Here is a 23,288-nt window from a genome sequence, read left to right as displayed (position 1 = left end):
CAGGGGTAAGGAATTCTGGTCACTGACCAAGAATTTGAACAAAATTAGGGGAAGATAATATATTACTTTTGCCAAGAACAGCATTTGGTATCAAGCTTTGATGTCAGTGCAAGCTGACTCCCAGTGTAGAAGCAGCAGTCCAGATTTGGTTTACAGTGTTTTGCTGCTCTTTCTTGGATGTATGAATATGTATTGTTCCTTCAGTTTGTCACATAATTCAATTGGGTTTGCCCTGGGCTAGAGAAATCATGTTAGTAAACACTATATCCTTTTGGAATTGACATTTTTATTGTAGCTAGATACAAAGCCATTAGCAAAAAAAGAACTAAGTTGATGATGTGTTGTAAGTCTGTTTAGGGATGCATCTGACACACATGTCCCTGGGATGATTGTGTGTCATTTGCTTTCAGTGATGGTGTCTGCAGATTCAATATTCATTCAAAATTGTCTGTTGCTGAGTATTGCCCTAGTAAACTGGTTTGCTGGCATATTTGGAGCAAGCAGTTCCAATCACGTTGGAGAGTAAGAGAATACAAGCTGCAGGGATGACTAAAGTTTGGGCACCACTGCTAGTGGTAGGAGTGGTGAAGCCTATGGCATCATGGTCACACGGTCTTCATGCTTGTCTAATGATGGATTAAGTGGGTGGGATGGTAACTCAGGTGCTATCTCTTTTGCCCTTGTCACATCCTTCCTGCCACCATTGATGGCTGAATGGTATGTGAATCTGTGCTCCTTTTTTACCTTAACGTGCTGGACTATAAATTGGGTTGGTCTACAAGTAGATTTCTATGCCATTCACTGTCATCATTGGAAGGCACAAGACACCTTCAACAGGGGTGGGGCTGTCACCTGAGGGCAACAACTATCTCGGTCATCCTGTTTAATCCTTTGCTGATAGGTTAACGCCCTAACCATCCAGTATTTTTCCAGTTTCTTTGGTGTATTTTATTTTAGCAGCATCACTGTTACTTGTATGTTAGCCTAACTACTTTAAAGCTAGTTGAGGAACCTCTGTGAGGCTTATGTTACAGCCTGACCGCAGTACAGAAGTGTCTACTGTCAAGGTGAAATCGGCTATAATTGAGAACATATATTTGTGGATGTTGTGCATTTGGAAAGAAAGAGCAGGAGGTGGTTTTGTGCTTCATATTCACTTATTTCTACTTCTGTACTGCTTGTGCATCATCTCTAGCTTCCAGACGTCACTCACTGGATCAAAGCCCTTGTAAACTTTGGTAACTTTCTGGAGTGGAAGTGGAGAAGGAGGATGGGACAATAAAATAAGTTGGGCTGGATTAGGGACTCTGTGGAACATATGATTTCTTAACTGATTTGCGAAGAAATCTTGCACAGGTGTCAAATAATTTTGATTTCTTATTAAGTAAAGTAGCAGAGCAGTATTTGTATAGAACCAATGCTAGTATAAAGAATGTATATGTGTCTATGCCTGTTTTAAAATACCAATCTCTAGCTGCATCTGAAGTTAGATACAGAATATGTACAATAATAGATCGGTAGGAATAATATTTTTTTAGGTGGTTGTACTGTAGATAATTTGCAAATAATAAAAGGAAAGCCGTGGAGATGCAGATGTCTGCTGCTACCATGATGTGTGTTCATTTTGACTATAAGGGCTTTGGTGAGTTCTGCAGAGAATCAGTCTTGCGACTGCAGTCATCTTCAGACATTCTTGCACCACCTGCAAAAAGGAAAAGGCTTTAAAGTTGGGATCCTGATAGTCAGTCTACTACACGGGACCTTTTTCAAGGTGTATGTTGGCAGATCTGGGAACTAACTCTAGTGCAAATAGGGGAGTTGTGATACAGCTTTTCAATGTTGCTATTGCCATGGGTTCTTACTGTCAGGCTAGGAGGAGACAAAGGACAGGTTGAGAGAGAAGGAACATCCAGTTACCAAATTTTCTGAAAAAGATCAAATAATTATGGGTGAGAAGTTCAGAAAACTGCACTACTGCCACTGTAGAGAACCTGGCATTGCTTTGAGGTATGGAACTGTTAGATGGAAGTTGAGGATGGGTTGTAAAATCCTTTGTGTGTCACAGGTGATGCATTTCTTATGTTAAAATTGCCATTGTTTGTAAAACCTGCAATGGTGACGTGTGAAAGGGTTGTCTCATCTCACAAATTAAACTTGAACTATATGGGTTATCCTGACAAGAGTTTCTTCCAGGCCCTCCCTTGTTATACTATGACATACACCTAATGAGACATTGAAGGTGTCTCCTTAAACAGGACTGGGTGCGGCTGCTACAGGGATGAATGACTTCATATGATGCGTTGTTTGTAGTCAGCTTTAAATTGATGTTGTGTTATTCATTGTAGCTATATGTGTCAGCTTTTGCTGCCACATGAAGACATCTGGAAGACAAACTATTATATCGCTGAAACTACCTGTGATATAGATATTCTATGTTACATGAGGCAGTTTTGAGGGAGAACGTGTCTCAGGAAGGGGTTTTATCCTTCCGCTTTCTGAACGTTGGCTCATGCAGCAGTGCAATAAGGTTGTTACTGCTACAGCTGAAATTTACAGTTAGTGTAATTGCTAAAACGCTAAAATTTTTTGTTTGTTCCTAAACTCGGATTTCTTTTGTGGCATTCTTAATAGTGCTTAAAAATGCATAAATCTCCATTCCAGCAAGGCACATATGCATTTACAGAGGAGTGACAAAAATGTTTCAGGTAGGGCAAAAAAGTATAAGTAAGGTAATGCTGTACAGGGGGCACTAGCAAGTTTGTTATTTTCCTGATGAGATCAAGTCTTTTCTCAGCTGTCCCCTGACCTTGGAGGTGCCTGGACTCTTTAGATGTAGGTACCCAGCTGTATCTAAGAACCCTTCTTCATTCTGAAAATTAAACTGATGAGGAGAGATAGAATCAAGTTCTGTAGTTTGCTTTCAAAGCATTGTTGTTGCTCTTAATGCAAAGCTGATGGACTAGAGGTCTAGAGGTGCACCTAATTAACCACATGGGCACATAATGTAGGAATTACTTGGCACTGAGATACCTAAATCCCAAAGTGTGAAAATACTAGTAAGAAGCTCCTTTGCAAGCTTTCTTCTTGCCTAGAAATACCTATAACCTCTTTTCAGGCAAGTCCAGTACTACTGTCTGTCAATGTGATAACCCTACTAGTGGGTCAGAAATGACACATCTGGTTGTCTCGATCCTGGAAGGGCCTAATCCATTACATATTCTCACAATTTATTTAATATGATTTGATAGAAAGGAGCCTGATATAATTTGAGTTAGTGACACTTCCTTTTTAAGCAAGCCTACAGCTTGAGATGGTATGGTGATGTGATAGGACACTCTTGATTCTCTTTGTGTACATGTGGGGAAGATTGGGAAACCTGGTTTCTGGCTTCTTTATCTGAAACAAATTTGCCTTTTACATTAAACAACAGGAGCTGGGAGAATGAGTATTCTGAATTTTTGACCACATGGATCGGCGTGCGCTCTTGTGTGGATGTCTTTGTACACTGCGTGGAGACAGGGGGCCCCCAGCACAGTTACAATGCTCAAGCCCCTAGAAATCGGGCACTGAGGTCTTCTATCAGAATTGTGCTGCAGTGACCCTCTAGGCCATTGTGACCCTGCTGCAGCTGTGTTGGCCTTGCTGCTGAAGCAGAAGGGTATTACTGAGACAGTGCCACACACAATACTGAGTAAAGGTGCTTGTGCTAGGAAATGCCCACCTGCTTTCCTCCAGGAACAGGTAAGTTTGGGGAACACAGCAGCAACCATGGGAGGTGCTCTTAGGGGGAAAGAAATGGAGGTCATTTTACAAGGCTTCTTTGGTCTCAACCTCTGAATCTCTCTGTTCAATTTCTTTATCTTCAGCACTCTAAGAACAACTAGATCAGCCTTGCCGGCCTTGTCAGACCGAGCAGTGCAAAATGTGGAGGAGGAGAAGTAGCGTAGTGGTGAGAACCTTGGAGCTCTCTCTTACATTCAGAGAAAGATGTGTTTATATGCACTGGTTGAGCTCCAGTAGTTGCTAGTTCTCAGTCAGAAGTCTACAAGTATGCCATGCCATGTAAAATCAGATAATTAGTGGCATTCTGGGATACGTTTCATTACCGATGTGAAGCATAACAAAAACGATGTTACAAAGTAACAGCTTTACCTTTGGCATACAAATCCGTCATCTGTTAGCACTTTCATGTGTTGATTTGTAGATACAATAGATATTTGCGAAATTCTTTCCAAAGGAAAACTGTCGAACTGTTTAAGTAAATTACCATGAAAAACTGTCCGTTCTCTCTGATACGTGAATTTGGGACAATGGAAGCAAATTAACAGAAGTCTCCCCCTGCCTCCTCTTTTGACCAAGTCAAGAGTTACCCTGGGACATGAGGGAAACCCAAATATTAAATCAGAGGGAACTAATCAGGTGTATGAGAAGAGTGGCCCTTGTCTAACTAACGGTATAGAGCAATAAGTTGTCTAAATATGTTATATGGGATTATGGCCTATTGAAAGAAATGAAGCTATTGCTACTTAACAAAAACTGTAGTCAAGAAGGAATAGTGCATGTGTACCTAGCTTAACGTTAGATTTGCTAATTACCTAATGTGATTGCTAAATCAAAGCCAAATTATAATAAATTCAATAAGTAACAGCCATAGTAGTGTGGAAGTTCTCAGTTTACACAAATGGATCAAATGAGGAATTTATAAAGAACTGTAAAACAGAACTTCAAAGAAGTAGATTTGCATTTTGTTATAAACTGAAATTAACAATTTATCACTCTCAATCATAACTCATTTCTCAGTTGTGCTGGTGAGGAACCCGACTATCAATTAAGTTGAATTGAAGATTCAACCTTAGAGCCGGTTTCATTTATTTTGGGTTAGTAACTAGTCTTGCCTTCAAGACAGAAAGGTTTTGCTTTTTGCTTTCCTTTCTTTCCTGTAATACACAGAAGTTCACAGCTAAGCTGTAACAAATTATAGCTTTACGAAGTTTCTTAGGATTCAGAATCAAGAGTGGAGAGGATTTTATAAGAAACTTTTAAGTGTATTTAGCTTGTAAGGGTGTGCACCAGGTGCCATGCGGAGCTCGGCCTTAAGGCTAGCATCAGTTTGGAACAGACCTGTGTAAGCCCAAGATCCCTGTGCATGCTGTGGCCTTTGTGTGTCAGAACTAGCAAAACATCAAACAAGGAGAAACATTGGTTTTCCTCTGAGATGTTACTAAAGTTGATTTTTCCCAACACCTCTGCACACTCACCTTCTGTTGTCCATTGCACCCTAGGATTAAAAAACCCTAATATCTAGCTGTGAAGAATCTGGAAATATTGATTTGAAAATAATGAAAATATGTAGATAAAACCACTTAGTGATTATTGCATTGCGGCTAAAAGATAATATAATTTAATTAACTGTGGCTTCCATTGGGATTATAATTTGGCCTGGCTAATTACAGAGAGCCTGCATAGGGATCGGAGATGTAACTTGCCGTGAAACTGTTAACATTGGTCTTCACTGATGAGAAGGGAACCCAACAGTTGCCAAAGAGCCTGGCAAAAATAACAAAGCCTCAGTATTGCTCAATCTGTAAACTGAAAAAAATGCTTTGACAAATCACAGCAGACATGCTGTGCCTGCAGAGAATGCAGATCAGCAACCATTGCTTTCTTGCACAGCTTGACTTTGTGCAAAACTTTTCGGTCTTATGGCAAAAAAATACTCTGAACTTCCTGAAAATAATCCGTTTTAAATAGAGATAATTAGGCTTCTTGCAAGGTTTGCATTGTCTTGCTGTTTCACTGTGAATGTGGAATTGTAAGTGATGGTATATGAATGGTGTATGAATTCTGTAACACCAAATAAATTACTGGTTTTGAAATTCAATACCATTAGCACCGTTATGCGGTGAATATATTTATATTAGCACTCTCTCACCCAACCTAACTGCCTTTTGCCTGTGTTTTCTGAGCTGGATTTTAAGTAGCAAGACACATGTAATTGTCTCTGTCTTCTTGGGGGCATTAGAGTACTTAAGCAAAAAACTGAAAAAGTTTTCTAAAGATTCTTTCTTCAGTTAATTTATTTAACTTCTTCTTCATCCACCATGTCCCTGCAAACTCATCAAAATCTGAAGTTCAAATGACAAGTAGCACTGGGAGGACCTTTATTTGAGATAATGAATTAAAAGGAAAGAACCCTGCTTTCCTCTTAGAATCCAGATTGAACTGATGAAATATATTTGTGAACTAAGCACACTTATGGTTATATCACAGGTAGGAAATTTGTTTGGTGTTCTCCAGTGCATTTTATGGTATCACCTTTACTTAAGAAAAGCCCACTGTGTCAGACCACAGCTCCATCTAGGTCAGAGGCCCGTTTGGCCCATCGCCTGTCTCTGTTATCATTTATGAGTAATTATCTGTGGAAACATATAATAGAGCAGGTGTACAGTGATGCTTCTACAGAATATTTTCTTGTTTCCTACAACTTAAATAGCTCAGATGTTTTCAAACCGGAGAAGACTGGAAGATCTAAACTGCGCAGTATAAACTGTGGCCAGCACAGACATAAGAAGTGTTACAATGATCTCCTCTACTGTGGTCTTTCTTCCTTTTGTAATTGCTAATAATGTTGAATAGCTTTTGACTGTTACTGAGTGTTGAACTGACATCTTCATAGAACTGTCTATTGTAGTCTTGAGGTCCTGTTCCCAAGGGGCTGTGATGCGCTCAAAGCCTGTAAGTGTGATGTGAAATTAAGCTTGTTTTATCCCCTGTGCATGGATTTATATTTGATTCTGCTGAATTTCAATTGACATTTTAATCTTTCATCACTAAATTTCAGAAGGTCCTTTCATGATTCTTTGTAGTAAGCCATCATCTTTATTACCTTCAGTAAATTAGGTGTCATCAGCAGGCTGTCACTTACTGTTCGTTCTTTTTTCTTTTTATCAAATAAGTTGAATATACTATTCCTAGAGCCTTGTTCAACTCTGCTAGTGAATTTCCTCCACTGTGAAAAACTATGTTTTATTCTACTCTTGTACTTTAACTGTATTTTGTGTGTGTTAATCTCATAGCTGCTTAGTTTTTTATGAGTCTTTGATGACATGCTTTACGTGCCTTTCTAACGTCTGTTAGAAATCAAAGTGGACTTCGATTATCAACCAAATCTCCCTTATCCATGTACTTTTTCTCTGGAGAACTTCAATAGCTAGGTGGCAGACAGACAACCTCCCTTTACAAAATCTTTGCTGGCAATGTCCCAAAATGTTAAAGCTGCCCAGGTGCTCCCTACTTCTATATTTTTGTTAAAGATTCTTCAAGTTGCACGGCACAGACATTAGGTGTTTCAGACTGTATCTCCTCTGTAGCATTTGCGACTTCGGAGTATTTTTGCGTGACAAGGTCGATGAGAGGTTATTCACCACAGTTACTAGATTAGCTATTTCACCCTTCAATTGCTTCAAAATTGAGCGAGTACCATCCATTTCCAGTGTTGGTTTTTTTTTTACTGTCTGTTTTGTCTATTTGTTTTGTAATCACTTCTTTTAACACTTCAATTTGAAATGGGCACATTAGTCTCCCATGAAGAAGGTTTTTAGCTTGGGAATGTCTTTCAAACTCCTTGACAGTGCACACAAGCAAAATACTCATTTTTTAATGCCATCGTGATAGCTTCTTTGAGTATGAGTTTTATTTTTTTAATCCTGATAATAGAGTAACTCTAGAATAACAGATTTTTCACCTTAAATGAAAATGAATTAAAAATAATTTAGTTACTGATGCCTTTTAAAAGTTGCTTCTCAAATATTTTAGGATGGACTAATGATTTGGTATTTATATATTCAACTTAAAAATATTTGTGTGTGTTTATCTTCATTTGGACATGGATTTAGTTTTTGAGAAGGATGCCTTCTTGCTGTTAATAACCTCCCACTTTTTTCCTTTCTTAAGGTTTTCTTCATAAGAAGGATTTTTCTAAATAGAATTGCAGGTTATGTTTTCAGAAAGTCTTTGACCTTTCCAGTACTTACATAAGGAATTATGTATAACTAATTGTAAATCAAATAGGAAAATTTATGCTAAGTACAAAACAATTTTCTGGACGAAGCGGACATAGGTGAGTATCTGTCAGTGCCTGATTTAATAACCAGAGAACATTTATTTTACGGAGGGCTGTATGCCCAAGTCTGTCTTGGTAACGCTGCAATATATTTGAATAGTGTTTCACTTCAGTATGAACTATGGATGCTCCAGGGGAGGTATATCTAGTGTTGATGAATTATGGATGTGGAAGGGCCATTCACAAAACCCTCTTGTGCAAGCAGGTTGTACATGTTCAGGCAGAACAGCACTGCCTGCCTTATGGCTTAGACAAGGATTTCAGGCTGCCACACGTTTTGGTGTGATTCTCCAGCTGGAATCTATTGGCCTCTGGAGGTGCTTCGCTCTCTATAGAGAGGAGCGCTCAGGTGGGTCCCTTAAATTATCTATTTGAAAGTTATGCGGACAAAGTTATGTGAGGTGATTCCCACACACGGGGACTAACTTGGGAGCACTGTGGTAAACTAGTTCCTCACAGTTGTCCTGTTTGGCAAGTTAAAAACGCAATACTGATCAATGAAATAGAGTAAATGTGGAAGGGGGTTGTCCAGATCCCTTAATACCGTGATTACATTGCTGAATATAATGCCTCCAAAACACCTCCTCCACACCCCTGGCCCCAAAAAAACACCCACGCAAACAAGCTTGCAGAAACTGTGTATGAAAAAAAGAAAAAAAAGTTAGGAAACATGAAATAGATTACCTGTATACTGCAGCTCATGTGTGGAAAACTACATGAAATCCTGTTCAATATTATGAATGCCATTTCCATAGAAGTTTCTCCTACCTAGATAACTGACCAAGTGACATTAAGACACCGGCCTTGTTAGAAGCTCACCTGGGAATGTGTGAGTTTCTGTATCGTTAGTTGCCTTGTTTCTAAAGTGTAGGAGTCAGAGAAGTCCTGGTTCTGCTAGGTTAAACAAAGTGCTTAGTCTGCCTTATTTTTCTCATACCAAGTGGAGGTAATGAAACACACTTGCCTTTGTAAAGTGGCTTGATACCTGCAGGTCTGCACAGCAGCTGAGGATTTCCACCCTCTTCCTAACAGCCTTGTAGACGTCCAGGAGTGAGAACTGGAATTGAACTTGCACCTAAGAGTGCACGGGCAAGAAAAACCTGAGGAATTGAGATCAGTTGCACAGTTGTATTGGAGGGTGGTTTTAATGAGATGTGAGTGATCTGTTCATTGTGTTCTGAACAGTGTAATTTTAATAAAAAATAAAGAAAAACTGTCAGCCAAAGTTTTATTTTTAAGGAGTACCCCACTAGCAAATTATCTGTTGGAAGCGAGGCAGAAGAATAATAAAAAGGTTCCTCCCAAAGGAAGACTTTTTTATTAAATGAGGTTTTCGGTTTTCTTAATTCTGTATTTATTTGCCTCCCATCCTTGACTTTTATGTGCTGATACGATATTCCGTACTGTGCAGTTACGCACTGAACAACAGAACTGCATTTGCAGAACTGGGTTGGACAGTGATTCACTGTAGACCTGGGCTTTCTAACTAAAAATTGTTTCTCGTACTCTCCGACTCTTAATTCTGCCATTGGGGACACAAAATACTAGAGGTGCAGGTGAAGGATAAAAATGAATTTTGTATGGGCACCATTAAATAATTGATTACTTTGCCTTTGCGAGGTTGTAGCAGTTCTGTGTTGCTTTGTATGAGAGCTAGCTGCTGTGCTCGCTGCGTGCTGTGTGTGATACTGTGCTGGTTGGTGACTCGGCCTAGAACTTTTGCTGTGTGGCAATATCTTTTGCTGGTTGCTTGGTAAATATTTGTAGCATTTGAGTGGATGACTGCATTATCTGTTGAATTGATCTGTACCCGGCCACCCACACTTTTCACAGAGGATGTCTGGATTATGCTGGGTGTGTTCATCTGATGTCACATTTATTAAATCCCTACTTGAAATGTGCTATTATAAAGGTGACATTATTCTACAGATGTTACTTTCTTAGAAACAATATTGGTAAAATATTTCTTGTAGGCTTTTGCCATCTTGTTGCTAAATGAGAAATAATCTGAAGATCCATTTCTCCTTCTTTCTGGTCTTTTTGCTAATGGTTCTCCACATGCATGCACACATCCTCTCTGCTTCTCTTCTTACTTCCTTGTGTGTATCTCCTCCTATCTGATTATATTTTAAAAGTATGTACCATATTCATCTCTAAAAATGAATATGTAGATTTGCAATTCTGGTTTTATGACCTGCTATCAAACAAGAGCTGCACAGGTATATCTGTACTGTCATGTTAATTCTGGACCTCGTAGTTGAATCCAAGCATCCTAGTGGTGCTCGCTGGTGTCTTGTTGGGTGAGGAAGTGATTAACATTTGAGCTCTGACAATGTAGGTGGCATGGATGCAACTGGTCAAGCCACTTGTCTTTTTAAACGGAGTCTGAACTTGACCACTACTACCTGTATAAAGACAATTTAGGAAAGCAAATTCCAAAGAATTCTTGTCATTTGATGTTGAAGGGGATAGAGTTAATGTGCTAGGGGGAGGATCACAAGGAGTGCAGAATTAAATTAAGGTCTGGACAGTGATGTTTATCAGGTTTTTGGAGCAGTCAGAACAGACAAAGCGAGACAGGAGGGATCCTGCTCAGAAGGAAGACTCGTAGCTTCTGCTTGAAATAAAAAGGATTTGGATTGTATGTCATAAATCTTATACCGGAACTAAGATTCTTCCAGGCAAGATGTTGTTTGGCCAGCTGAAGTTTTCTGTGTGGAAGCAGGAAACTATTAAATGTAATATACAGCTTGTACAAAGCATCCCTGAAATGGCTGGCAGAGGTAATTAAGATAATTGAGCTCTGCCGTGATATTAATATATATAATTTCTTTTGGTTTTCTGAAGCTTGTGAGATATGTACTGTTGTTAGATAGACACTAGTGAAAGTGCCAAGGTACTTTTTTGCAAGATAATCTCACTAGTTAAAGTTGTATCATCGTAATTATCTACCTATGCTGTCTTCCTTTTTTTGTTCTTACGTAGTTCACAGTATTCTTAGGAAATCCTAGAATTAAAAGTCAGTGCCTTGATTACCATTATATGATATACAGCACTTGCTTTAGTTCTTACAGTTTTCCAGCTGGAATGAGAAATATTATGATGTGTGTAGGGGAGAGGATAACGACTCATGAAAGTAATCTCCACTACTGCTATCACTCCATGGGGGAAAGAAAATCCTGTAACTCTTTGCTGGAGAGCTTTCCAAAGGACTAAATGTCCATTCTTTATGACTAATGAGATATCCAGCATTCAGATTGTTCTCTGTAATTTAGGCCAAATTACAGGCATGAGAGACTTGATAGGACAAGGTACTTTTATTATCTTGGGCATGCCATGGAAGACAAGTGGTAGTAGTTAAAATTACAGTGTTTGTGCCAGAGGCTTTCTGCCTAGAAATTCCCTGTTATAATATGTCTGTCATGCATTTAGTCCATAAGATTATCACTACTAGAATGTCTCAAATTAGTAAATTAAGTGTGAGGACCACTAAGTAATGTGGTGGCCAACTTCAGTTCTATAGCTCCTTTTATTTTGTATGCTTTTGTTACGGGGAACAGAATGTTACTGGATGATAGAGATGAGGGAACTGGCGTGACATTTAAACAGGAGTTAAACAAAACCAGAAGCTTCCAAAGGGGAAGAGGGAAGGAGTGCAATACAAAAATGCGTATAAAATATTACAAGATATCTGCGTAGTAGATATGAATGTCTGTTTAAACGCTAAAACTGATCCTGTTTGCCTTCTAAAACCGGTTACTTTAGCTGGCAGTGTTTGTTATTCCTGGCTGTGATCCTTTGTGAGATCCCATTTCAAAATGCAAAAACGAAAACAAAGAAAAGGAGATGGAAGGTAGGAAGAAGCATGACTACACTGTAAATGAGTATGAGGACTACTCTAGCTTTCATTATCTACACTTCTTCATTACCTGTATCTATCTTCATTTCTATAAATTTACAGCTTAAATGTAAAAGCAGAGTTGAAAAGAAAATAGACTTGCTCATCAGAACAAATTGCTTCAATTAAAGGTTACAGTGGTTGGCATGAGCTGGTTGTTTTGTGTGGTTTTGCAGGGTGGACTCAGCTGAGCTGCTTGTTAAATGAATTAGATTGGCACGGGATTTTGGCACAAGGAGTAGAGTAACGTTTACTTTCACAAATTGTCTGCAGTTGTCTACAACTTCAGTGGGATTTTTTTGCAAAGATACACAACCTGCAAAATGCCTTGTAGAAGTTTAACAGGTTTGCTCAGCAGTGTCTTTAAAGTGTTTCAAGATATTTTCTCACTACTTTGCCTTTACTTGGGATCTTGGATTGTATTGTGGGTTTTTTTTGGTCTTAGAAGTTAGGAGTTAAACATTAGGGATTTTTTTTCCTGAGTAAGTGTATTCTTTTTTCCTTATATTCAACTGATTTTCATAAAAATGCTCACCTATCAGAGATTTAGTTCAGCTAGTAGAGGATTGTCTTTTTGATGTAGAAGTGTCATGTTTTAAATTCTGGTGTCTCTTTCGAAAGGTGATCAATCAATCGTTAAAGCTCATGGTCTGCCACTAATCTTTGGGAAAGATATGAAACATGGTATCCTAATTGTGGGAAGAGTGGTAACGGGCTGCTTCCTACCATGTCTGTAGCACAGAAATCCTCATGGAGCTAGAATCCTTTTTTATTTCTGTTTCATTCATTTACTCCAAATTCAAAATAAGGCATTTTCTTGTGGCAATATCAAGCAATGTGATAGTATCTTTTTTCCCCCTTCAGTTTAAAAATTCAATTTAATATTGAAGTTATTTTAATATATTAATATATTAATCAAACATATATTAATCATATGTACAGTAACAAAAGATAGTTGGTGCAGTCACCTTAAAATGCATGCATGAAGTCGTTAATCAGTCAAGCATATGTTGTCAGAGTACGTAAAAATGATTTATTAGGCTGAATTGCAGACAGAATAAAGCCATTTCTCTTAGAAGTTAAATGACAAAAAAAGAAAAGATATGTTCAGATTTGTATTCTTATAACTGACATTGATTTCAAGCTCTAGATAGCATTTGCATATCTTACTTTCTTCTGGGAGTAGAGCTCTTGAAAACTTCCAGTCTCTTTTTCAATATCAAAGAACAATATTATACCATTACCTTACGTTTTTCTATTCAAATAGCTATCCTTTCGATAAGATGCTTTTCCATCTCCAGTAAATGAAAGATGTCTTTTATTTCCATTTCAACAACTGATATATTTTAGCACGTATACACACAATTTCAACAAATTTATGTCAAACATGTCTCTGCACCTGTCTTGGCAGGCCTGAAAAAGGAGAGTGGCTTACAAAAAATAATTAGAAACAAGCGGCCATGGCTTGCAGTTCTGATTAGCATTTGAGATATATTACTCAAAAGAATTCTTTCAACTGATCCAGGACCTTTGCAGGGATTTCTTCTCAGCTCTGAAGTTACCTGGAAAGTTTTATACCACAACAAAAGTACCTTCCAAGTAGAATAAAAATTAAGATAGGTCAATCTATAATTTTCTACATGCTGCCCACTGACTTCCTTTCTAAAAGAAATGACTCGGTTTCTGCATCTCTGATCATCAAGTACCAAATCACCACTGGGCAGATCTGGAAGATGGACAGGATGTCAGGGTGATTGGTGACACTGTTCTGTGAGAACAAACAGTGGTTGGAATCCAGGCAGTCTTGCTTGCAAGTCTGGAAGCGGTCTTATTACATTAGGGAAATAGGATGGAAAACAGTTGCTAGTTCTCTTCATGTTACCTATGAGGATATTGATTTTTATGGCAAATGAGCGTAATTTCTTCAAGAAATACTATGATAGTGCGGGTCATGGTACTGAGCATTGCCTGGAAGCTGATACCAGAAATTCTTCTCAGTGAAGGTCTGGAGCAGTGGGCACTTAAGTAAGCAATTTTCCGGCTTACTTTCCTTGAAGTAAGCAAATTGTTTTTCTGCCTTGCTTGCTGAAGGCAGAGATAACTGATAATGAAGTGATCGTAACTAATGCTACCTTGTTAATGAATGAGAAATAAGTGGAATGGGAGCTCGCTCATGTGTGATAACTCAGGGTGGTGGAAGTACAGAACACTGTGGACAGTTTTAAGGGTAAAACATCATGTACTGTGCTTTGTCTCTACTAAGGACAATCTCATGTCTCCTTGGCTACTTTGCATAGCTTAGCTAGCAGGGCTTCTCCGTGGCCGAGTCTTCATGGCAGTTGCCTGTAGGGTATAATAATTCTCTGAGTCAGAGACCATCGCGCATACTACTGTTTAAACAGTCGTGGGCTGTGTTTGATTATCCCCATCTCATCTTTGTGGCTGGGATGTTCGATGAAGAGAGGATCAAGCTCTGTCTCCCATTGTAGGTTCTTCCCTCTGCTTTAGAATGCTCAGAAACACAGACTTGCTTCATGCCTTCCTCCTCCTGATGTATCTTTTGTGGATTTAAGTGAATTTGGTAAGGGCAAAATTTCATCTACTAGCAATTTGAGTTGGAGAAGTCCCTGTCAAAGGCAGTGACAGAGTTCTAATTTTTTAAATAGATGTATGCAGTAGGAAGGGAAGGATTTCTCCTAGTTACAGACATGCTGATCTTTCTGAAATTAAATTAGTGAGTATTTTGTCATTAATTGTTAATGCGAGCTGGACCAATCCAAAGCCTAAGAACACTTTTCCACTTTCTTTGAGTTATTCAAGTCTGTGGCAAATCCTGCACTGCCTGGCATGGCATGACTGGCACCCCAGCGTATTTCTATAGCCAGCACTGTCTGACCCTGTTCCTTTTGCTAACACTAACGGTCTGAACATTTCTGCTTGATTAAGTCTTTAAGCTGACTCTGAGACATGTGGTTGGAATAACTAGAATGAGTTTTAAAATGCTGTTAAGCAATATCTATATGGGTTTTGCATATCAACATCTCCATTAACTTTCTCAGTTCACTGCACTGTGCTTATAAGTGAGTAAGCAGTGTTTGAAAAAGGAGTTACACCCTCTATGACTTTTTCTGAAGAAAATGTTACAAAACATTCTGTATCAGAATCAGGCAGAATCTATTTTAGGGAGTTTTTAGGCTTTAATTGTATAAACGCTCTAGGGTAATTACTTAATTCTAAAATAGGAAACAAAAAATCTCTGGAAAAAGGATTGCCTGAACTGGAAAATGGTTAACAGTAACATGCTATGGGATTTTAAGAGTTTAAGAAATTTAAGCTGATATTTGTTGGAATATTTGGATACTGTTCCATAGTTTAGCAAAGAGAGCAGAGGATGGGATTTTTCAAGCTGGTTACTCCTATCACTGTGTAGCTGCATGAATCAGCTATTGATGATTTCTGCTTTGATCTTGTACATGACAGTGATCATCTTTTTGAAAACAAACATTTCTTCAGCCAGAGTAATAGAGCACTGTGTAGTCCGAAGTCTGCAAGTGGCTTTATGGCAACTACTTCCATCCTAGTGGGCTGAGTGCTTAAGATTGGTGGGCAATGATGGAGTTAGCTTGGAACTAGGATATCTTTGGGGAACAAGGGAGTGAGGGGTTCTGGCAGATACGTGATTCTTGCACCTTCTTTCAGTAATTGAAAATGTCAAATTCCTGGTTTTGAATTAATGGGCAAAGAGTGTCTTTTTGGTTTACTTGCCAAGTTGGAAGCTGTCAGTACCACTCTTAGTGTTGTGTTTGTCAGTTTTTTCTTTAAAATGTTTTTACTATTGTTTCCAAAATGTTAGTATAAACATCCCATTTGTAGGTGGCTGGGTCTGTTTATTGATGAACTTGTGATTGAAACAGATCAAATCGAATCCAGCAAGTACTGACTAATCCTGCAGAGGAATGATACAAGAGTCAATAAAAGAATGGGTTCCTCTAGTTTGGGTTGAGTCCTTGTCAGTTTGTGTTGCTGGGGTTTTTTCATAGCTGTGTTCAGCAGGGATTAATGTTCATCAGTATCTGTCACTGTCTTTCCTGCTCCTGTGGGCTTTCCCTCTGCGCGTCTCGTGTGCCGAGTGTCTCACAGCCTCTTTTCAGTGTTCAGTTAATCTTTAGGGTCGGGGCTTCTCCTCGTGCTTTGGTCAGCTCTTACCTGTATAGCGGTTTCTTTCAGCAGTGACAAATCATTTGCTCACCAGACTAGGACAGAGTAAAAAAGTAAAAAACCTAAAAACCTGCTTCCAAAGCTGACTTACCAAATTGTCATTCAAGTAATGTCTCCTTCCTCCCTCCATCCCCATATCCCCTCCCCTGCAAAAAAAATAACCCAAGCAACCAAACAAAACCCAAACAGATCCCCCCAAGGAATCAAGGTGGATGTATTCCTCAGAACGGCATTGCAAGATGTGAGGCAAAACAAAGACAAAACTTAATGGGCCTAGGGTGATTAGTAAAATGATAGGTGTTGGGTTTTTGGGGCCTTGGTTGCTCTATGTTGACTGTCTGGGCTTCAGAGGTTTTCTCATTAGCTTTTATATATTTCCAAATGACAATGAAATGATCCAAGCAGTAGATTTCTGAAGGAAGATTGCAGTTCATGGGTAGTTAAAGTTACTGTTCATCAGTAGCATGATTTAATACTGATCGGACTGTTTTATATCTAGAATGTGCAGAGTGATTCATTATTTGTTTTTACCTGGCTGTCTGCCAGGTAATACATGATCTCTGTAAAATCCCTGTAGCGTTAGCAGTTTTCCAGAGATTTGGGTAAGAAAGACCTAATTAATGCCTTATCCCTTCTCCCACCCTCTCTGCTGATGCTTTTTTGTTGCTTGTGGTGCCTGTTGTTCTGTGCTGTTCTCTGCTCTTCAAAGAGCTAATGCATAGTAAGAGCTGATGTATTCTGTGGCAGGAAGCATAAGCTCTTTGAAGAATGCATTCAGTTGCACAGTTGTTCAAAATAACCACCACTTGAAGGTTCATCTTTTATCTGATCAAATAAATTCTGTAAAATACAGCAAAATTTTCCATAATATGAGTTGCTTTTCTGATACTTATTACTGTCCTTGGGCTGTAGGGCAGCAGTGCCACTTTGCTTCCAAAAGCTTCTTGCATAGACTTTGTTGCAGAGAAACTCATGTAATACGTAAAGGTTGAGGGCTGCGTGTGATAGTTGTGTTGCAGAAGTTGATCAGAGCCAGAGAGGAGATCAAAAAGGAAGATTCAGAGTCAGAGTAGCTCTGAGGTATTACTTCATAAGTAGCTCCTTTCCTCACCAGACTACAAAAATTAATATTTGAAGCCTTGTCTATTTTCTTACTATCCTAAGCCTAAAAATTTTGGGGAAGACGGAGAGATGGTTTATAATGCACGTATCTATAACAAAACACGGACACACGTTAAGCTGCTTGATGCTGAAACTCAATACAACTGTCACATTGGCAGAAAATCTGCTGCAGATATAAATAGGATTGAACAGTTGTATCGTGCAGTGTTTCTTAAAAGGCACCTCAATTAAGACTTAGCAGACATTAGTGAAAGTTTTAAGGGTCGCATCCTTTCTGAATACGTGCCCCAGACCCCACTAATGTAACTGTTGAGGCAAGGAAGCAGGCCTTTCAGAAGGCAAAAATTGAGGAAAAATGCCTGGATCTTCCTTGCGAGGCCATTTCTCCACTGGAATTTTTGTTGGGCTTGCAGCCCCATGTCGAGTTCTGACACAAAGGGTGGCAGAAGCCTGCAGAGCTTCATTCTGGGCCATTATCTAGAGCTTTATTGGGACTTATGAGCATCCAGTGATTGTTTTTGCCTACTGAAAGAAGGAAGAACTGAGAGTGCGGCTGTAACCTGTTTGAACTGATATGCTCTGTTTAATGAAGGAGACCATATATTTGCTAACCAATGTTTCTGAGTCTTCCTGGAGAACACCTTTAAGCATAGCAAATTAGTGAAATCTGCTGTGGACTGCATAGACAGGTCCACTTCATTTGGAGCCAGTGGTTTAGTTGAGGAGTTTAAGAGCTGAGCATTCAAGAAGTCACCATCCCACTCATTGTATCCCCATGCCGTCTTCTATTTATGGCATTATGCTCGAAATGTTGTGATAGAATATCTTAGCACAGCGAATACTGAAAGGTGAAATAGTGAAATCTGTTTTTTTTCTGAGAAGGGGGGGTGACTCCAAGTACCTGACTATTACCGTGATTCAGTTAGCAAAATTCGACCAAAACATCCTGCCCCAAATTTTTAGGAAGAAAAATCTAAAGCTGAGGGGACAGTACTTAGGTGCTTGATACACTTTTGAGAATGAAGGAATGTCTAATCTTGACTTTAGCCTCCAAATATAAAAAAAACCAAACAAACAACAAAAATCCCTCATTGTTGTCAAATATTTGTTGAACAGCTCTTAAATGTAATTTTTGTAATTAGAAGAGAAGCATATACTTGAAGTCCTTGGTAGCTGCTTGTTAGCACTTCATCTCCATTTGACAAGAGTCAGGAGCGCAACTTGAAGGTTATCTGTTGTATGGGAGTAGGCAAGTGAATAACACCTCCTGGAACACGTTTGATTTCAGAAGGTCAGAGTGTTAGACATATACACACAGTTTGCTGTATACATTTTAACTGCTTCTGATGTCCTCTGGTTTTCTGTGGCCGCTACTTCAGAAAAGAAGTGAAAGTAAATGTAAGGAAATAAAGTAAAAGCAGACAATCTCGTCTTTTTTTGAAGTAATAAAGATCTAATGAATGATTTATTATTTTTTTAGTTTGTGTTTTGTTGGGGTTTTTTTAGCTGGAGGTACTGCATAGTCTTCACCTTCGTGATTTGGGAGGTAATTAGGGGATCTGTAATATCCCACTGGTTTGATCACAACTTCTGCTTGTGACATTTTATAATGAGTATATAGCTTATAAATAACATTTTGAAGGTATAAGATTATACAGAGATAATTGCACAGCTGAAATGCATTGGCACAAGGCCAAAGGCTAAGCACTTTCCACCATCCCTTCTAAATTGAATAACTTCACTTTATGAAGTGTATCATCAGAAATTGTTTTCATTACTCCCAGAGGGCAAATTAAGGTTAATAAAAATCCAATTCCAGATTACCCATATGTGTGAATATTTGTATTTAGAACCTCTCTTTGTCAATTATACTCACAGAGTGTGTATATGTGAATACAAACATGTAGGTCATAGTTTCAGCTCAACTCTTACAGTTTTGAACTGTTTTACCTCTCTGAAACAGACTTCGTCTAATCATGATTGTGAGACCTAGCAGGATTTTTCAAACTGAGCAAAACCAAATGCACTCCTTCCACTAAGCCATTGTTTCTCACATCCCCTGAGTCCCACCATCCTGGATTCCATTTGACCCACCTGCCTCAGTCATCAAAACCAGTATTTGTATATCCTCTTCTTTAAATGTCATGTTAAATAGCGTGTTCTTCATACAAGGCAATTTAGTATTTTGTGGATTCTTAGGCAATCTGAGAAACCCTTTAGTAAAGGTGAGTTAGAGGGGGGAGGTTTTTCCATTTTCTCCCTGTGATAAATTAGTTACACATATGATCTGAAATAGCACACACATGTCGGAGTCACCTCTTTTAGTACTCTGCTTTTACAACATTAGATTATAGTCTTGTTTCAAGTGCCCTCTTTGCACTCTGCTGCTGTGTGCCCTCCTCTTCTCCTGCTTCCCAAAAAGAGGACTTCCGCTCTCTTGATAAGACAGTTCTTTCTGCCTCTTAGTGTAAGAAAGAATATTGTGTGTGAAGAACAGCGTAAGAAAGGGCCCAGTGTACAGGAATATTTACCCAGGATAATTTTTCAGTCTCTTGTCACTGTGTGGTTAAGGGACTCGCTTTTTCAGAGATGGTGTCTTTATCACTTTGTGGATTTTTTTCATCTATGAATTTATCAGTTTTTAAAAATCTGTGTACTTTTATAGCACCAAGAATAGCTTTTGGCAGAATTATCCTATTGCTAACGTTTTGGTATTTTTTTTAAAAGAAAGGTTTTTTCCACTCCAAAAATTGAATTAAGGAATTAATAATTGCTTTTGTTGATCTTAACATTAAATGAAAAAGTTTCACACCAGTTAATATCCTCAGTCTATTGCAGTGCCAATACTGAGAACAAAGCAGTAGGAAAACCAAAGAGGAAGTCATAATTAGGAATGCTTGGAGGAAAAATAAATAATGTTACTATTTATAAATCTATGCAGCCTGTTACACAATTGTTTCTTTTTTTCTTTGTTGGATGAAACAGTGTTTAAACAATTTTTCTCTACAGGTTATTGACATGCCAGAACACAATCCTGGAGATATGGGTGGAACAATGAGACTGGGGAAGAGGAGGACTATTTTCAAAACAGAAAATTCTGTTTTAAGTAAGTTATATTTCTGCTCTTATGACTTGCCTTTTGAATAGGAACTCTGTAACAGGGCAAAGCAAAAATGCCAAAGCACCCAAAGCACATCTTGTTAAAGGACTACAACCCCAAGCAAGCAGTTGTGTGACAGCTGCCCCAAGCTCATGATTCTGTCCCCTTATACATTTATCTAGGATAGGCATGTAAAGAAAGAAATGAGAGACATCTGGAAGCTTCAGTGAAAAGGTCAGTTAGGGTCCAACACTTTAAATAAACGGTGAGATAACTGTTGAGATAACTGAAATGCATTTTATGGTAGCTTATTTCATTATTTTCTTGGGAAGATCAGAGCATTTTCTTCCTATTTTGTTTATGAGTTGATAGGACATGTGAACCAGGGCTTATTGTTCTACCCTTGAAGCTTTTTGGTAGAACTAACCCAAACTCCCACTCATTATGCTCTTGCCAGACCTACAATGACCTTGCTTGTCATTCCCTAGATTTGCCAGTACGCCTCAGCCTTAAACGTCATCTGACCTTGCTGCCTTAGTCCTCACCTTGTCTTGATAGTGTTTGCTAGTTTGTATCTTAATTATAGCCAGGCCCTGCTTAACTCCAGTCTCTCATACAGCACTGCCCTAGGCCTAGCCTAGCCCTGGAAACAGTCTTGTTTTGGGAAAACAAATTATTTGTTGTAGGAAAGGAAAATTATTTGCTCTAACAGGATGCTTCAAAGGGCAAAATAAAAGCAACCAGAATATAGAATAAAAGATTCAGTTTGATCTATATGTATTTTAAAATTGAAGTAATACTTGTCTCCTATTCATCAGCCTATTATACAGTAATAATATATGTGAAGCTGAAAATGTGTAAAAAGTGGTTTCTTGTCCATCGATAAATATGGGCATATTTCTTATACTGCTCTGCCTTTGACATTGATCTGAACTATTACTATATTTAGTTATGTTGAACTTACGGAATATATCCTTCTGAGCTTCTACAAATGTCGTTTACTTCGTCAGGAAACCAAAATGTAATACATATGCCCATTTAATGAAAAATCTGCCTTTCTAGGGAATGCATGTGCTAGTGATCTGACTGCTGTGGGTGATACTTTGCCTAGGTGTGATATATATATATGCATATCACAATGCACAAGTTGTTCTGTGGCCTAAACGCTTTGTGGAAAAGTTAATAAAAATTAACATGGTTGTAACTCTTGACCAGTATTATGAGTTGTTTAGATGACCATATTTATCAAACACTCTAAGAAAGCTCTGGTAGTTTACTCAGGAAATCTGATTCCTGTTCCTAATGCTTTTCAACTTGAATGGAAATAATGGTTTTGAAAAAGTGGTTCCTTAAAATTAACACATATACCACTTTTTGTAAAATTGCAGTACTATCACTCTACAATTTTTGGAGATCTTCTTGGCAGCCTAGTTCTTGTACCAACCCCTAAGTGAGATAGTAATCCTAATGACACTAGGATAAATTGAGAGCAAAGTTTGAGCTGTAATGTTAAGTAAGATATATGATTAAATTCTGGTTTACTGCATACCTCTAGTTTACTCCTTGTTGATCTGCATTGTGGAGTGTTCCAGATTAGGCTCAGAGGACTGCAAAAGTCATTTGGGTAATGAGATCAGGAAAACAGAGAAGAACAATATTCTCTGTTTCTTGTTGGAGGTATTATGCCAGCTGCCATGCATAATCTATTAAAACAGAACAGATGCTAGTAAAAGGCTTCCTTCACTGCATCTTTTGCATACAACTGTTGTAAAACCCTGAAGGGATTTTAATGTTGCTTGTTCACTCAAACATTTTTTATTTTATTTTGGGCTTTACAATTTAAACTAGTTTAAGCATGGCCTTCAGACTCTAGTCTACCTAAGCTATTTCTGGTCAAGAAATGTTTATATGAATCCTGATTAAACTCAGGTAACAGTAAATTAAAAGAAACTAGTCATCCCTCTGAAAAACAGAAAGCTGGAGTGAGATGAATAGTGTCCTTTTATGTTTTACATGGGAATTTTTTTTTGAGGTTTAAATTACAAGAAATAGTTGTAACAACTATTAAAGCAACACATTAGCATTACTTTCTTTTTTGTTGTATATTCAGGGAAACTTTATGGTGATGAAATGTTTGTAGAGGAGCGACACAGGCATAGATATGAGGTAAGCACTACTAAAGTACTTTGTGCTCAAAAGTTAAAGCTTAAGCAAATTGTGTTTCTCTTGGTAGGCGTGATTCTCCTTAAAGCCAATGGGAGATTTCTTACATAAACGTAACCCAAAATTTAATAGTGGCTAGATAGTATAATTTAGATCAAAAGGAACCTCTGTAAGTCTTCTGGTCCAACACCCTGTTTGGAGCTGAGCCAGCTTCAAAATTAGACCAGGCTGCTCAGGATTTTGTCCCATCTATTTTTGAATCTCTCTTAAAAAAGAGATTCCACAACACCTTTTGACAATCTGTTCCAATGCTTAACCACATCATTGTGAACCCTTTTTCCCCCTTATATCTAAGAGGAGATTTGCTTGGGCAATTTGTCTTTTATCTCTCAGTCTTGTGCTGTGCATCTCTGAGCAGAATCTGGCTCAGTCTTCTTTATACCGTCCCATTAGATAGTTGAAATCAGCACTGAGATCCACCCTTTGCCTTCTCTTCTCCAGGCTGAACAAATCCAACTCATCCAGTCTGTTCTCCTATGTTGCATGTGGTCCACCCCTCTAACCATCCTGGTTGGACTTCCTATGGACTCGCAATATTTTGTCAATCGCTTTCTTGTATTGAGGCGCCTGAAACTAGACAGAGTATCACAGAGGTCTTCTTCTAA

The 23,288-nt window shown here is 38.5% G+C and overlaps 1 protein-coding gene across 3 annotated transcripts in view; it reads left to right on the top strand.

Moving 5' to 3' along the window:
* The window catches only part of CTPS2 (CTP synthase 2), an 81,763-nt gene that overhangs the window by 37,494 nt on the left and 20,981 nt on the right, over window positions 1-23,288 (top strand). For all 3 annotated transcript variants that reach the window (XM_063342344.1, XM_063342323.1, XM_063342334.1), the window contains exons 14-15: window positions 20,370-20,466; window positions 22,571-22,626. In XM_063342344.1, coding sequence (XP_063198414.1) covers window positions 20,370-20,466; window positions 22,571-22,626 — 153 coding nt within the window. The remainder of the gene's footprint in view (window positions 1-20,369; window positions 20,467-22,570; window positions 22,627-23,288) is intronic.

The sequence above is a fragment of the Chroicocephalus ridibundus genome, chromosome 1, assembly GCF_963924245.1.
Source record: "Chroicocephalus ridibundus chromosome 1, bChrRid1.1, whole genome shotgun sequence".
Lineage (NCBI taxonomy): Eukaryota > Metazoa > Chordata > Aves > Charadriiformes > Laridae > Chroicocephalus > Chroicocephalus ridibundus.
The sequence above is the reverse complement of the archived record's forward strand: the minus strand, read 5'-3'. Positions and strand labels throughout refer to the sequence as shown.